Source organism: Pezoporus occidentalis, unplaced genomic scaffold, assembly GCF_034315485.1.
Source record: "Pezoporus occidentalis ecotype Australia unplaced genomic scaffold, CSIRO_AGI_Poc_V1 ctg274, whole genome shotgun sequence".
Lineage (NCBI taxonomy): Eukaryota > Metazoa > Chordata > Aves > Psittaciformes > Psittacidae > Pezoporus > Pezoporus occidentalis.
The window spans coordinates 528,468-545,329 of NW_026914653.1; the positions used below are offsets into that span (position 1 = coordinate 528,468).

A 16,862-nucleotide genomic window follows, 5' to 3' on the forward strand; every position below is an offset into this window, starting at 1 on the left:
CGTGCTCTCAGCCAACTTCCCCCTTGTTATATGCTGACCCAGAACTGTTCTGCCAGCAAACAGTGCACTGATGGTGTTCCTGAATTAATGTTAAATCACTGTAATACTGGGTAGGTTGTGGAGAAAACGAGTGTCTCAGTGTGGGTGCTGTGACAGCACTGCTGGTGTGCAGGTATCGCCGTGGCTGTCCTTCTGTGTCCCGCTGGGTTTGTGACCATCCCCCTTTCTCCATGTGCAGGTTTTCCTCACTCAGCAGTTTCTTAGGAATCTGTCAGGTGGTTTAGCTGCTCCTTGCTGCTACCCTGGATGTATTTGTTATGTAGTGGGAATGTAACACCAGGCGTAGGCTGGGCTGCTTCTCAGTGTGACGCACTCTCCAGAAAGTGAGCGGTATTACCCTGTTTGCCCCTTGTTGGAGCTCGATTCTAGGTCCTCTGAACCCTTCAGTCTCATCAGATGCGGCTCCTTTTAATCATAGAATGATTCATAGACCCACAGAGTGGTTTGTGTCGGAAGGGACCTTAAACTCATCCAGTTCCAACCCCTGCCATGGGCAGGGACACCTTCCACTAGAGCAGCTTGCTCCAAGCTCCATCCAGCCTGGCCTGATCTGCTATGATTTTACTCCCTGATCGTCCTCTCGCTGTCCTGTGGGGATGCCCAGGAGATAACGCAAACCCAAACCCCTGGCAGGCAGCTGGAGCCGTTGCATTGCAGATACTCGTCGGCAGCTCGACACTTGTGAGTTCCGTTTGCTCCGGGGAAGCAGCAAACGCTGTCAGTGCTATTGCAATAATGAGGTTTCATTCAAGATAAAGATCAGCTCTTGTCTGGCTGTTGAACAAGCTCTGCCAGGCGAGCAGAGGGTTGCCGAGCTGCTCCGTGGCGTTTCCCGGTGTCCCCCGTTTCGTTGTTGTAATGTCAGCTTCATGTTGACAGAAGAAAGCCTTGGCAAGGGCTGCTGGCAGCGGAATGCCTGCGATGTGCCGCCAGTGTCCCTGCGCGAGGGGAGGCCAGCACCCCGCATCTGCACATTTAGAAAGTGAGCACTTCCTCCCGATGGAAAAACTGCTAATGCTGGGTGGCTGCCAGGAGCTGGAGGAACACCACGAGCTGTGCATGGAGACTTGCCCAGCGATGCCTGGGATTTAAATCCTCGGAGCCAGCTTTGGGCGCTTCGAGTGGGTAACTGTGGGCACTGGCTGCGCCTTGCAGCAAAGCCTGTGAGGCGTTAGTGCCATTCCTGAAGCACCTGGGGCGAACCAGCGGCCAAGGGAAATACAAGGGTGGCAAGGGGTTGGCCTGCTGAAGGGCTCCGATTTGATGGAAGGAGTCACCCCCAGTCGCATCGCCTTCAAGGTTGTATTGTGTTTTTATAGGGAGGGAAGATAAAGAAGGAACTCGAAATGTAGTGCTCAGTAGTTAACCTTGCTTTGAGCCTTTTCTCACAGGTAACCAAGCAGCTGAGGGTTACAGCAGGGCCTAAAATTGAAGTGAAGCCTATTCATGGTGTGTTTTTCTTTGTGAAGCGATTTCAAGGGCAGTTTAGGCAGGGGAGTGCTTCCTCACATTAAATAACCCACTGAAAAGGCAACGTTACTTCTCAATCAGCTTCTTTTTGACTTTCTTTCCTCCCTTTGGAGGTTGGAGGGGCTCGTATCTGCTTTGCAGTGTTGCAAATAACTGCAAACCATACGAATAACTGCTGTCCAGTGCAGTTATTCGTACAATGTCCCCAAGGAACGCTGCAGCACATATAAGAGGAGAACTTTGCACAGGGATAGATCCTCTCGGGTTACTGAAGTTATCCACTCGCCTAAATTTAAGGTTGGAGGATTAATAGTACTTAAAGGAGGCCACGTCTATCCCTTTTACTTCCTCTTTGTCCTCTTCTCCTTCCTCCAGTTACCTCAGATCACCCGTTTTGCTTTGCCAGATGAACTTCACTCTCCGAGGCCACGTTGGATGGAGCTTGGAGCAACCTGCTCTATAGTGGAAGGTGTCCCTGCCAGTGGCAGGGGCTGGAGCTGGATGAGCTTTAAGGTCTCTTCCAACCCAAACCAGGCTGGGATTCTATAAATATTATCAAAATGCAGCAGATCCTTGCATTTCACTCTCTGGGGCAGGCAGACAGCTCTACCTGCTCATGTTCACCCAGCCTCAGGTCATTTCGTCTGTTCCTGCTGCTTGCCTCTGGGCTCATTTCTGTTCTCCTGTGGCACTCACTGATTGTGAAATCAATATTTGCCCAGCGGTGTCACGCTGCCTGATGACACAACTTGAGCAGCAGCTTGCCTTGGTATGTAGGTGCACAAGGGTGGGGTGATGGTGGTACGTGGCTGCTCCCGGAAGGACTTACTACACCTTTGCACTTGGCTTTGCATGCAAGCAGCCTGAAGTGCGTTACAGTTCCCTTAGGGAAGGAGCGAGTGCCAGCACCCGTGGAGCTTGGTCACTTCTGTCTCCTCAGGAGCCAGGCGAGTCAGGTTACTGCAGGTTTCTGTGTAGGAACAGGTGGGGTTGATCCCATTATCCCTTCTGTTTCCAGCATGCATTCCATGGGAACCACACGAGACGAGGACCAGCAGAGCGACAAGGCCAATAAAGAGGGGGCTCTTCTATTCACCTAAACAGATATTTAGAGTCCAGTGTATCCAGTGGTTTGAGCAAGAACTGCTCCTTTCCCTTGGCAGTTCCCAGTAGGTGCAGATGTAGTGGTGCATTTGAGTGGCTGAAATGATAAACCATGTAAACATAATTCTTTATCAAATCCGTCCAAAGCTCACCATACAGAGGCATTCTTCAGGCTAAATTTAGATTTACACTCAAGCTGCAGGTAATACCTAAGCAAATAGAGCAGAGCAGTGAGTACGCACAGGCATGAACCCTCTGCCTCGGTGCTTGGGCAGAGCCATGCTGATAAAATGCTTCTTTCAGGCTCTAGAGCGTTAAGCAGAAGTGGTTGTGCTCAACAGAAACCAGGGGTGGGTGAACTGTTCGTGGGGAAAAAGGAAATAACTCATCAATAAGATTGTGTCATTTACTTGAGCTGTGTTTGGGGGGGAACTTGAAGTGCATCCCAAGCAATGTGGGTGGCAGTAAATACAGGTTAGCTCCAACTTCTGCAGGCTCAGACTCCAGTTCCCAAAGAATTGCCTCTTGAATGGAAGAGGGATTATGATGCTCCTCTGCATCTCCACGTCCACCTCTGTGTGCATTGCATACGTTACCTTCCTGGTGAGTTTGAATGTGCTGGTATGGACGGGAGCCTCTAATAGATTTGTTAGGGATACTCAGGAATGGATCCCTTCTGGAATGTGTCTTAAAATTAATCACATGCATATTAGGCACACGCTAATTCCCCTCTGTAGTAGGGGTATCTGGCTTGTGTTTCCTGCTCTCATCACCTGCTGAGACGTGGAGGCTGCATCTGTACGACTGTAGCAGGGGGTGTAAGTGCAGCAAGGAAAATCCTGATTAGACAGTAAGAAAATCAGCCCATCGAGAGGATGGTGAAGCACTGGCACAGGGCCCATGGAGTCTTCATCCTCATAGACAGTAAGAATGATCTGGAGCAGGCCCTGAGCAAGTGGATCTAAGATTGGATTTAGCCCTGCTTTGAGCAGGGGCTTAGACCAGATGATCGAAATGATCTGAAGCTGGTGGTAGAGCCAACTTTGCATCCACATTGCTCAGACCTAACACTGTCCTACCCCATTGTGCTTGGACCTGGGACTCCCTGAACCCCAGTGTGAGGCTCTGCAGTCCCCAAGAGTTTTGTTTTGGGGAGGTTGGGGTTTTTCTGACTGTGTTTTTTTATAGTTCTGCTGGCTGAAATAGGGTGGGAGAGTGGTGACAGAGCAAGCAGAACGGATGGAGCCAACCCAGGGGCAGGTTCATCCATTCTACGTTAGGATCAGTCTCTGTAGTAAACTGTTTCTAGCATTATACTTGTGCTTTTCTGGCAGAGGCGAAGGGACACCAGTCTAGAACAGGGCCAGGGAACACATTAACACTTCAGCACAGGCTCAGGTGGGACTTGGGTGCCTAAGTCTGCTCCTGGGGCCTCCTTTCCTAGTGCTGTGGATGTGCCCTCCATGTTCTCATGTTTGCCAAGTCGCTGTACAAGGAGGTGGTATTCTGGAGGGTGCTTTCACAGAGATTTAAGCACTTAAGTCTGTTGCAGGGCTGCTTGTAAACTAAGCAAAGGTAGAAGTAGCTGGTGTGTGCGGGTTGAAGGCTGCTTGGAGCTTGTGCTTGCAGTGGAAATAGCAAGTGTTGGATGTCGATGTCCTGGTGTAAGGCAGGCATTTCCTTTGAAGTGCAGCATGGATGAACATGTTGGGTAATACAGGGTTGTCTCCTGTGCTGCTTAGAGACAAGTTCCTCATTTCCATTACTTGCTCGGATAGGAATGGGTTGCTGGGGCTGCTTGCTCTGGAAGCATGCTCAGACTCATAGATGTGCCCACATCAAGCTGTGCAAAAGGTTCCAGTGCTGAGATTTTGGAGGAATTTCACCCAAGCTGGTAATGAGGAACTAGGTTTTTGTCTGTAGATAGACATGCAGTAAAGGCTTCCTGGTCCTGCTTGGTGCTTCTCAGCTGAGGCACATGCATTGGGATGTATGTATTAAATTGCCAGCTCACCCTTTAAATAGCAGCCTCCACTCAACTGTAAATGCAGCACTGAACGTGCTGTAGCCAGGAATTTGAGGAAGGAGGAATTCCACCCAACAGAACTGCTGAGACTTGAAAATCTAGCTAGGTTTTCTTCTGGCAACTTCAAAGCTGGCAGGGCTCTGTGGATGCAGGCTCTGGAATTAATGCAGCAGCTAATAAAGGGTTGTCATTCTCAGTAGCTCACAGGGTCTGTGGAGCTAACAGGGAAAGTTGGGCTTTGTTGTATTCAGGAAAATGAATAGATCCTGCTGAATAAAGATGTTCTTAACCCCTTTAAAATCCTGCTCCTGCTATGCTTCACCTGGGAAGGACAGCATCCAGTGTACAGATGTTCTGCTTTACCGAGGCTCCTTGAGCTCATGCTTTCCGAGCTCATGCTTTCCCTGCTCATCCCTACCACTAATGGTATCTCACGTTGTTCAATGTTACGATGTCATTTCATTGACATTCGGAGGGAACAGTGTATCTAAATAAATACATGGCTTGCCTTGCTTAGAGGAATTTGATGCCATACCTAAAACTAATGCAGATATATCATTTTACAGTGCGTCCTCACTCCAGCGAGCTAACAGTGTGGCAGAGAGGAAGGAAACGGAGCAGTGGGTGAGCAGTGAAGCTGGAGCACATTTCGAGGTTGTCCTCCTGGGGACTCTCTGAGTTACAATTAATTTTTGAAAGTTCTGAAATGAATTTATTTTAGGTCACCAGTTCAGGATACCAAAAGTGTGATGCCTTCAAAGGTGCGTTAGTGGGAAACACAGCCCAGGACATCCCCTGCTGCCAGGGAGCTGCACACGGAGGTTTTACACTTGATTTAACACCAACACTTCTTTACTCTCTTCCTTTTCTCTTCAACCCTTCCCTCCCTGGATGTCCCCCTTCCCCTTCTCCCTCAGGCCTGTATAGATGAGAACCTGGACATGGTGAAGTTCCTTGTAGAAAATGGAGCTGATGTCAACCAGCAAGACAACGAGGGCTGGACCCCTCTTCATGCCGTGGCCTCGTGTGGCTATCTGAACATAGCAGAGTGAGTGAGTTTCAGGCTCTTCTGGGTATTTATAACACTTTCCAGGTCTTCCTCTTCAGAGCAGGAACACCTGCAACTGATGCTCTGAGGCTTACACAGTGTCTTGGGAAGCAATGCTGAACCCCAGAAAGGAGATACATGGTGTACTAAAGCAGTTGCAAAGGGGATGCACTGGTGCTTACCCTTGTTTTGAGGCTTTGGAAAGCAACTATGTTTTCTTACCATGGGCAGGCCTGTGCGAGCAGTGCTGCAGTTGTGTGGAGACTCTGGAGAGAGCAATGCAATGTTCTGGGCTCCACACACCAATATTCCAACAGCATCCATTCTTTCTTCAAATTCAGATCACATGTGTCTGTTTCTTGCATCCTGCCTGACACGAGGTGCAGAAGTAGATAAAAGTAACTGTTTGTTACTTAACCCACTTACAGCTGGAGCATTATCTTCTTTTATTTGTTGTTCTGTTTACAATGCAAGATACTGGGCTCAGCTTGGATATAACCAGGTAAAATTCTGCAGCTTGTCATAGAGAGATGAGATAATCTAGAGAGCACAAACCTGTAATAGACATGAAAGAAGAGACAGTAAATACAACAGATTTTTGTCCAGTAGATGTTTAAAGCAAAGCAGTAACGTGCTATAAGTGACTCCCAACAAAGATTTGACTCTTCTTGGCACAGTTTCTGATTCCAGGGTTTGAAATAACATTCTGCATCCGATCTGAGTGTTCATTACAATCACAAAGGACTCACAGTTGGTTTGTCCCAAAGAAGATTCTGATACCAGACTACTCGTTGTGCACCAGCAAAGTTGCTCTGAGAGTGCGACCTGGGGTCCTAGAATAACTGGAAGCAAAGAACAGGCAAATATAAATGGTAGTTTCACAAATGAAATAATTTTTCCCAGGTAAAGGCTGCATTATAGGTTAGAAGAATAAGGAAAAACAATAGTATTTCTCAAGATAGTCCTCTACAGTATATTGTAAGCAAAACCAATGAGCCATCTTCTGTGGCTCACTTATTTCTGGGTGTTGTACTCCTCCAAGAGCAATTGTCAGCTCTTTGGACGATCCTTTATCAGTTTGCTTTTTCTTCTTCCCAAATCGTAGTTCTTCAAGTGAAAGATGATGTTATTCTTTACCAGTCACACCAGACACATATCAAAGTTACCCAAATTTGCATACTGGTAACTATATCAGGCAGATTAGTGCAAGACTAGCGTATTTGAATATCTAGAGAGAAACAACAACTGTGAGCCACTGACCAGGGACCTTGCATTTAACAATGAACTTTTTTAGCTTGGAAATTTGGTAAGGGTAAGGTACTCATTTGGTAGTGGAACTTGAATGAGAAAGCCAAGTATCTTGCTCTGCTGCTTGATTTAGTGAACTGGTTGCCCTGGAGCCTGCACACAAGGTCTAACACGTTGGTATGGGTCTCGATCCCACAGGTTCTTAATTAGTCATGGAGCCAACGTGGCAGCTGTGAACAGTGAAGGTGAGGTCCCGTCAGACATCGCAGAGGAAGCAGCCATGAAGGACCTGCTTCTGGAACAAGTAAAGAAACAAGGTAAATCAGTAGAGTGAGACCTCTAAGACCCTCTATAAGAAGATTCTGTTGGCTTACTGTCTGTAGGTGAAGAGATCTGCAATCTGGCCCAAGAGGCAGCAGACAGATTTTCTTTGGTATCAGAACAGTGGAACAGATGCAGAAGGTTTGTGGTGTGCAGCCTCTGTCCTTAGGATTCTTCAAAGCAAGACACCACGGTACTGAAATCTAATTCATTAGATCTCTTTGCTTTTAAAGTGATATTTTGTTCTGACCTCTGGTGTCAGTGAAAGGTCTTGTTTCACTGAGACTTGATAATACAGAGGTGAGATTTACAGTCCTGCAAGAGTAGCAACCAGGAAATGAGTATGCCTGGCCTGGAGTGATCTGCTTTATCCTGATCCTTCCCTAGACTTCTTCTGCAGCTCACCTGCTCTGCCATTTCCCCTTTCTCTTCAGGTATGAGGGGCTGCTCTCCATGCTGTGCCTGCAGAATCATCTCTGCCACGGGCAGGGACCCCTTCCACTAGAGCAGCTTGCTCCAAGCCCCATCCAACCTGGCCTTGAACACTGCCAGGGATGGGGCAGCCACAGCTTCTCTGGGCACCCTGTGCCAGCGCCTCAGCACCCTCACAGGGAAGAGCTTCTGCCTAAGAGCTCAGCTCAGTCTCCCCTTGGGCAGGTTAAAGCCATTCCCCTTGGCCTGTCCCTACAAGCCCTTTCCAAGAGCCCCTCTCCAGCTTTTCTGCTGGTTCCAGTACCGATTCCTGAGGAACACCACTCATCACTGATCTCCACTTGGACATCAAGCCATTGATCACAACCCTCTGAATGCAACCATCTAGCCAATTGCTTATCCACCAAATGGTCCATCCATGAAATCCATGCCTCTCCAGTTTAGCTGTCCTGTGGGACAACGTCAGATGCTTTGAAGAAGCCAAGGTAGATGACATGAGTCACTCTTCCCTTGTCCACCAATGCTGTAACCTCAGCCTATTCCCTGTATCTTCCTTGTTTCCCTGTTTAAAAATGGGGGTTATGTTTCCCATTTTCCAGTCAGTGGGAACTTCACCTTAACTTCTTAGTTCCCTCCGTCCCATGGATGCATCTCTTCAGGTCCCATGGACTTGTGCACCTTCAGGTTCCTTAGATGGTCTCGACCCTGATCTTGGTAATAACATGGTTGGAACCACACAGGACATTAAGGCAGTAATTCTGCCTCAGCTGCAGACATTTGTTCTGACACTTCATGGGATTCTGCTGGGCTTCTTCATCGCTTCACCACGTTAGTGGCATCCTGCTAAGATGCCCTGAAACAACCATCTGTTTCCACCAAGAAGCTTCCCATTGACACAGTTTGAAAGGATCATAACTACTGGAGTAAATGTGGTATGAACTTTAAATAAGCATCCAGCTCTGCAGCCTGTCTTCAGCAATAGCTGTAAGCAGATGCCTGCTGCACACTGCAACAGCAGGACAAGAATGTATGATTTCCCCTTCCCAGGCTCCAGCATTCCTGGCCTCAAGGAATTCCTGAACCAGATGAGCCTGTGTGTACTCGTGAATCCCCCATGGCTTTCTCTTCCATGAACCTGTGCAGTCCTTCCTGGGAGGCCTGGCATTATGCTTAATAACTACAAATTTGTCTAATTGTTGTCCTGAAGCCAATCGTATTTCTAATCTTTGCAGCATCCTGTGGCAGTGGGTTTCCCAGCTCAGGCTCTGAGTTGGTGTTTTCTTTTGTTCTCTATTAAACCCAATGCGCCATAATTTAATTTGGAGTCACATCATTGTTAGACTGAAAGAACTAATCCCTGGGGGCAGTTGCTCTTCAGCACCCTTGATTGTTGAGATTTCTCATCTTCTCCTTCAGGTTTTCTTCCTGAGACAGTGAGCTCTAAGCTGATCAGCCTTGTATGGAGCTTCTGATTGCTAGATCATCCTTACATGACCTCAGTGTAGCCTGCAGATTGCACTGACTTTTGAGTGACCACACAACTGGGGCCATGCTGCTCTTGCAGGAGATGCCTTAGGATCATCTCTCCAGATCTTCACTGTAGATGATACTCATTATGCTCTCACTGTAGTTAATTCAGTGTGTTAAGCTGTTGTTTGTGACTCGGTTGTTTCAGTTTAGGACACTGTGTATTCAGAATGCAGCCCTTCTACCCAGAGCTCACAGCTGAGCTGTTAGGGGGGCTGGTTTGCAGCCAGTGGCTCAACTTCCAGGTTTTTAAGTCAGACAGCTTTGAGGTGCTGGAGGAGTTCTCCAACTCCTGGAAGATGCTTTTGCTGATATTTTTGTGGAAGGATACAAATAATTTAGTAACATTGCACAGCAAATGAAACAGGGTAAGCTTAACAAGCCCGTGAGAGCATTCACTTCACAAGCTCTTACTCTGTGCTTCACCCTTAGGTGTAGACCTAGACCTGGCAAGAAAAGAAGAGGAGCAGCAGATGCTGCAGGATGCCCGACAGTGGCTGAACAGTGGGAGGATTGAGGATCCAAAGCAGCCTCGCACGGGTGCCACGGCTCTTCACGTCGCTGCGGCGAAGGGCTACTCTGAAGTCATGAGGTAGGACCTCCTGCCCAGGGCTGGTGCAGTGAATTAGGGCTGGTTTTTGTGAGGAACACCTCTAGCTTTATAGGTGAGAGAAATTTGTTTCATAAAGAGATTTGAGCCTACAAAGTGACGATGCATGCTGAATGGCAGTCACATCCCAACAGCTTGCATGACCTGTCTGGTGGAAGAGTGCGCATCCACCCCTAGCTCACTGTCCTCTGCTCCTTAATTCTACTGCTCCTGCAGCCGTCAGCAGTGACAAAGGGATTCCCACATGTAACACTTCTGCTTCTACTGCTCTGGCGCAAACAAGCTGCTTAAGAGCAGAAACTCGCCCAATGTAGTTTTTATTGGCCATAAAGCATTAACATTTTCACAGGTAAGGTCAAGTTAAGGTTCCCAACAATAAAGCTTTCTTCTCTACTCTTTATGTCTGGGTGGAGCTGCCTATAAACATCAGCAAGGTTACTCTATTTTCCACATTAAAATCCTTTCTGGAAGCATTCATCTATCTTGAGCCTTGATTTCACAGTTTTAAGTGGCATGACTTGATGTGTAAGAGCTGTTTCTTACCAAGCTCTAGTCATTTTGTTCTCTGTTTCCTATTTGTATTCTTTCTTTAAAGCTCATAATTGAGTTATAAGCTGTCTGTGCCTGTACCATGCCCAAGAACAGTAATGTAACACAGCTTATGTGGACTAGAAATGTACTGTCTGCTGAATTTGAGGTGTTGGTCCCAAGGACTTTCAGTGGAGGGTTGTATATCCAGTACTCCCCAATGAGCATTCACTGCCTGCAGGGTGACTCACTTCTGGACAGCTGCTCCTTGCCATTAATTGTTATAATGATAAACAGATCTCACAGAAAGCTGCCATTGTTTCACTCTGTGTATCTGTAGGTTCACATAGACAGCTTCAGTGACTTAAACCAAAGGGGCTGAGAGCCAGGAGCTCACCAACTCTCAACTGAGATGTGGAATTTGTGACCTTGAGGCTCTCAGCAGCTCTGTTCCCCACTTTTGCCAGCTGGAAAATCAATGTAAAGTCAGCATCTAATTCATCCTCCTTCACAGAGAAACACTGCTGCTAGAGTGTGACTGGGTTTTATTTAGCACAGTAACACATTGGTGTAAGGCTGCAGGAGCTTCCAACCTGGGAACTGCTGCCACTCTGGGGCTGTGCTGGATTTCCCTTGTGCTGCAGGAAGGTGCCTCTGGTTATGGAATTACCCACAATGGAAATTTTCAATAGCAGTTTTACTGGACTTGCAGAATTCCCTATGGATGTTCTTTAGTACTTAAGCAACTTGGATAATAGTTTTGATCTGTGAGCTGCTCAGTACTTCCATCTGATCACTGGTATAACAGGCGTGTGTCTGTGAAGCTTCAGACTGCAGTTGACTCTTCTATTTGCTTTGGTTTGAAATATTCAAGCTCCACATGCTATGAAGCACTCTATGTAATGTCAGGGTGTGCGAGGACTAGTCTGCAAAAATGCATTTTAGGTTATTTAACCCAAATGTGGGGTTTTTAACCTACACATTTCACATCTGTCAGTCGCAGTAATGTCACTGCGTGTTACCAGGCACCATCTCCTCAGGGACCATTCCTGCAGTGTGGCCTGGCTCTCTGGTAGAGCCAGGACTGAGCTCCAGTTACCAGATGTCCTTTTCCTGCCAGGTACTGGGCTTGGCTCCTTGTTACGGAGATGGCAGTCAGCAGGGGTGTTTGCTTAGTGCCGAGCAAGTCTGGTGTCTTGTCCATCAAAACAGGAGTTCAGCCTGGGTCACTGACATCAGGTTGGAAATTAAGGTGTTCTCCCCATTTAGGATGTGCTGGAAGGGAACCTTATCAGTTAGACACATCCAGCAGGTTTTACAGTGAAGTCACTGTTCATTTACTGCTCTCTCCTGTTGCAGTAGCAAGCCCATCAAGTAGGATGTTGCTGAGGTGAATAAACAAGAAACTACAGGCTGATTGTAGACCTTGCTACTACCCTGTGGCTCACGGTGTGAACTCGGCCGTGTCGAGAAGCCATTCTCGGATGGGCAGAAATCAATATTGCTTCTTTCCTCAGGCTCTTGATCCAAGCTGGGTTTAATTTGAATGTCCAGGACAGTGATGGCTGGACGCCGCTCCATGCTGCTGCACACTGGGGAGTAAAGGAAGCTTGCTCCATCCTGGCTGAGGCCCTGTGCGATATGGACATCAGAAACAAGCTGGTTAGTATGTACAGGTGTTGGCACAACTTGTGCAATCTGTTTGATAGCCAGATTAATATCAACTTTATTGCCCACCACTGATCTAATGCAATGACAATGGCTTGCTGATGACTGGCAGCCTTTCAGGAGGTTCAAATACACAATGATACAGTAGTTGTTCACATTCCTTATCAGACAAGAGTGTCCTTTTATAGAAACCTGGAAACTCAGATCTATTAGTCCTGGCTGTTAGGTTTGAGCAGCAGCAATCAGGGAACAGCCCTTCCATGATTAAGGCTGCTCTGGTCATGGATTGACTCATGAAGCTACCATCACTGTTGTGTGGCTTTCTCTACTCTGGAGTGAAGCAGAGTACGTTACTCAGTGCTTGGGAGGGAGGGTGTGGAGCATGTTCACTTTTGTTCTTCACTGGTGAATACTAACACCACGCTGTATCGGATATCCTCTTGTCTTCTCCCCTTGCCTCAGGGCCAGACGCCGTTCGACGTGGCTGATGAGGGACTGGTGGAGCATTTAGAAATGCTGCAGAAGAAACAGACTGTGGTGAGTTTCTGGCAGATCATTTTCCACCTCTCCAATTACCTTTTCATGCACGGGTATTCTCTAAGACATGTGGCATCAACAGACGCAGGAAGCTGAGGCTCAGCTGTTTTTTTAATGTTAGTCATTTGGAATCTTTAATTACACCAATAGCCAGAAATCTGGAAAACTGGATGGCTGCACCAAGGTCGGTAGGGTGCTGACACACAGAATTATGCAAACTGGTAAGGCATGTCTAGTTCATCTTCGGAATTACAATGCTACAGTGCCTTTTGCTAGCTGGTAAGCTCTTGAGCATCGAACTGCTCTTACTGAGTTATTTCCCAAGTCAACTTTGTGTTTACATCCAAGGAAGTCTGCTGTCACTGTTGAGAGATCCCTTGCCATGTCTGCCTTGCTTACAACAGAGAGGCTTCTGAGTGAGTGAGAAGAAACTGCAAACTCCAGGGAATTCTGGACTAAAAGAAATGGTGGTTTCAAAACCATTTCAAATTGCCATTTCATAATGCAGTGGAGAGATGGGAAGGGGTTATAAGCAGAGAGCTGACATAGAAAAGAAAAGCAGAAATACATCTCCATCAAAGAAAAGTCAGAAAGTCAGGGTTAGATTGTGCTTTTTCTTGTTTCATCTGGCCTGTGCAATTATCCCATTTGGGTGTTCTCGAAAAACAAACCAACCTTCTTACTGAAACAAAAATCAATCACTGAGTATCACTGAACCGGCTGGATCCCGAACCAGACATAATGAGAACATTGCTGATAAAACCCAGTGAAGTATTTTGAGGAACTGACAATGTGGGTGGCAGAGCTGGAGCTCCACTCACAACACAGCTGCTGCCATCCCTAAATAGCAGCCTGAACGTTCACTGCAACTTCTTACAAATTAATCAGCTTCTCCCTAAATGAGGTGTTGATAAATACCATCAGTGTTGTGGTTTGGGTTTCCTCCGATCTCACTGCACTGGGGTGCTGCAGATCACTGCACTCCTCAGTAGAAAAGAAAGCAAGCAGCAAAACAGAGACAAGACTTGCCAGTCCTGCATCCCAGCGGCTGGCAACCCCCTTGCTCTATGTAGCAGCACTTTAAAAAGCCTTCTCCATTTAGTTAATAGAAGAGAAGAATCCACATTGAATCACACTTTGGTTTTAGTGGATATGATTTTTTTTAATAACACACCATTTTATCTGGTGCATTTGGCATGGGCCATTTTTATCACTTCATGTACATTTGAGAAGGCTGCAGCAGGCAGTTCAACCTGCTCCAGTGGAAGGTGTCCCTGCCCATGGAAGGGAGTGGAACTGGACGAGCTTTAAGGTCCCTTCCAACCCAAACCAGGCTGGGTTCTGTGATTCCTCCAAGTACATTATTTCACTTCCAAAATGCTTCTCAAATCAGTTTGTTTTAATCTAAAGCTCGTAGCAGAACAACATCCCATCCTTGCTAAAAGATTTGCTGCTGTAATTGGAGGGAAGGTGAGATTTTGTTTGCTGGAAGCAATTCATTTGGGTCTGGGTTTTTTTCGCCCAATCTCTGAATAACCTGTGAATGGAGCAGGCTCTTTCCTGCACTCCCCTTCACTGTGCTCCAGCAGTTTATTCTGTTTTGCACCATGATCTACCCTAAATCTTGTCTCCTTGCCTGCGCTCCATGTGGCTTCTCCCACATTCAGAATTTGCAGAGCTTTTGCTGCTTGTGCCTGTTGTCAGTTCCTATCAAAGGAGAAAGAAAACTAGGCTAGACATGACACAGAGACAGCCTTAGAAGTGAGACACTGGTTGCTGTCTTTTTTTCTACCTGTGCTGTGTCTGTGCCTCTGGAAGGTGCTGATCCCAGTGTTTGGTTACTGTTTTGTCCATCACTGGTGACAAAAACGAATGTTGCTGCTCTCTGGGCAGCATATTTCAGTGGCTGTGATGATCACAGGTATTCTTGTGCCATGACTTAATGCTGGCATTTGGGAGACATGGAAGTGCTCCCATCCTCATGGGAGATCCGTTGGCTGCCTGTGCAGGGAATGCTTTCCTCTGGGAGCAAATCAAGAATAGCTACAAAGGGAGCAGATTTTAAGCTGAATTTAGCCTCATTTCCTGGGCATACAAACAGCGTGGACAGACCCCCTGTGCTCTGCTGTGTCTGCATGGGCAGATGCAGGGCAGTGCTATGGAAATGGGATTTGGCTTCAGGTCCCTGCTGCCAGCTTCACTGAAGATGTTACTAAATTGCAGCTTGAACCTAGGGACATGCTGGTGTGGAGCTGTAGTCCAGGACATCCAGCACTCCTGCAGATGTGCATCTGTTGCACTGGCTTGTTAAACAAATCCATGAGGGTGGGATGACCTTATGCTGTGGTAATGACTGGATGGTGCACAGGAGGTTTGTTAAAATGTCTCTTTTCCTTCTTTCTCCACATTCCTTGGACTTTTGTGACAGTTGCGAAGTGAGAAGGAGACAAGGAATAAACTGATTGAAGCTGACATGAATGGCAAGCCTCAAAGCAGGCTCTTCCCCAAGTACGTCTTTCCTCTTTGTTGTAAAGAATCTACACAGGGAGTACTGGGAGCCCAGGTTCCTGTCTTAGCAGTCACTGGTGTTCATGTTCATTTCATGGTTTCTTTTAAATTTGAGCTCTCTCAATACCATTTAAACTGTTTCTTAACATCTCTACGGAGTGGTAGAACAAGGAGTGGGGCTGGTGCTTGGACCCCAGCTTCTGCTCTTGCTGAGCATCAGTTTGAACTCTGGGCTGAGAATTGCACCTTTGAAATTGCCCAGAGCGCAGCCAATGGTTGGGTTGCACTAGGAAAAGAGAAGCCACATGTCCTTGGGTTGAGAAATGCTAGCAAATTTAGGAAATGTGAGACTGGTGTTGGAATCTATGGAAAATGGGCAGTGCTGAAGTGCTGGGATGATGATCCTGTCAATGGATTCTGTCCTTTTGCTTGTTCTGTATGTGGCAAATCATGCGTGTTCCTGAGAAGTAAAACTCAGAAGTAACTTCTTGCCTGGTAGTCCTTAAAATGTCTCTCTCTTGCAGCAAGGAGAAGATTCTGTATGAGGAAGACACGCTGAAGTCCATGGAGATGGAGGAAGAAAACAAGGACTCTAGCAGTTCTAGTTCTGAAGAGGAGGAAGAAGCTGAAGAAGATGAAGTTTCAGAATCAGATGCTGAAAAGGAATCAGGTAAGACTTTGTACAGCTTTGGATTAAAAATTAGCCTAGCAGGATGAGGGGATCAGTTTGCTTAGTTCTTAAAGACATCCTGAATATGTATGTTCTATACATACATGTATATGTATAGAATAAGGAGAACTCTGTAGCTGAGAGTAGGATTTTACTTTCTACTTCCAGCTCCCTGGAAGTTAGGATAACACCTTGTCCATAAATTGTTCTTCAACACAAGGCTCTTTCTTGTTGGCTGGGTTCAGGATGAATACTTCAGCTACTGCAAGTTGGTAGGAAAGCAGTTGAACGTGTAGGAAGGTAACAGCCTGTTGTATTTGGATCAGAGAAATGAAATGAAGGGCTGAAGCTGCCCTGTAATTATAGGGATGAGGAGCTTTTTTCTGTTGCTGATGTATAATAATTGCAAGACATAGTAGAAAAGAAGGATTAAGTACATGGAGTCACGTTAGCCTTCACATTACAGCATAGTGCTGGCATCCCACTCCCATTCTTTATCTGTAAGTACTGTGGTTTCCTTAATTAGTTGCAATAGCCTATATGTGCAGCACAGGAAGCGTGAGTGAAGAGGCTTATTTTTACAGTGAGCCAAGACTGGCTCGTACTTAATGTTTCTACAAAGAGAGATGGATCTTGAGCTGTGTATTTAATGGTTAAACTACTCTCAACATAAGCTTACTTGCCCTCTATCCCAATATGCTAATAAAGAAGTTACAGAATCATAGAACTCTTTAGGTTGGAAAAGACCTTTAAGATCCTTGAGTTCTTGCAGAGAAGTATAGTTTAAAGTTTTGTCCCATTTCTTGTGCCAGTAAAATTGTCACCCCCATTCTACAGTTACCATGTTTATCCCAGTATGGGAAGTGTTGAGAGTCCTGGCTGGTCTTTGCAGAGCTCCTAGTCACAGAAGCTATTTGGGTATGACAGTAACACAGTGAAGTATCCTTTTGGCTTTTAAATCAAGCAAATGTAGTGGAGAAGTCAGTGGCAGAAACATATGTGCAGTAAAAATCACCTTTATTTGCTCCATAACTCAGGGTTTTACGAGATAGCAGCCCTATATAGCTATGTGCCAATGCTTGTAAACATGATAGGAGCTTGACCA

General features: G+C 46.5%; 1 protein-coding gene across 7 annotated transcripts in view; it reads left to right on the forward strand.

Moving 5' to 3' along the window:
* PPP1R12B (protein phosphatase 1 regulatory subunit 12B) overlaps positions 1–16,862 on the forward strand; it is a 99,441-nt gene that overhangs the window by 20,261 nt on the left and 62,318 nt on the right. For all 7 annotated transcript variants that reach the window (XM_062624892.1, XM_062624888.1, XM_062624890.1 and 4 more), the window contains exons 2-8: positions 5,578–5,708; positions 7,155–7,273; positions 9,669–9,828; positions 11,892–12,036; positions 12,505–12,579; positions 15,008–15,087; positions 15,612–15,757. In XM_062624892.1, the coding sequence (XP_062480876.1) occupies positions 5,578–5,708; positions 7,155–7,273; positions 9,669–9,828; positions 11,892–12,036; positions 12,505–12,579; positions 15,008–15,087; positions 15,612–15,757 (856 nt within the window). The remainder of the gene's footprint in view (positions 1–5,577; positions 5,709–7,154; positions 7,274–9,668; positions 9,829–11,891; positions 12,037–12,504; positions 12,580–15,007; positions 15,088–15,611; positions 15,758–16,862) is intronic.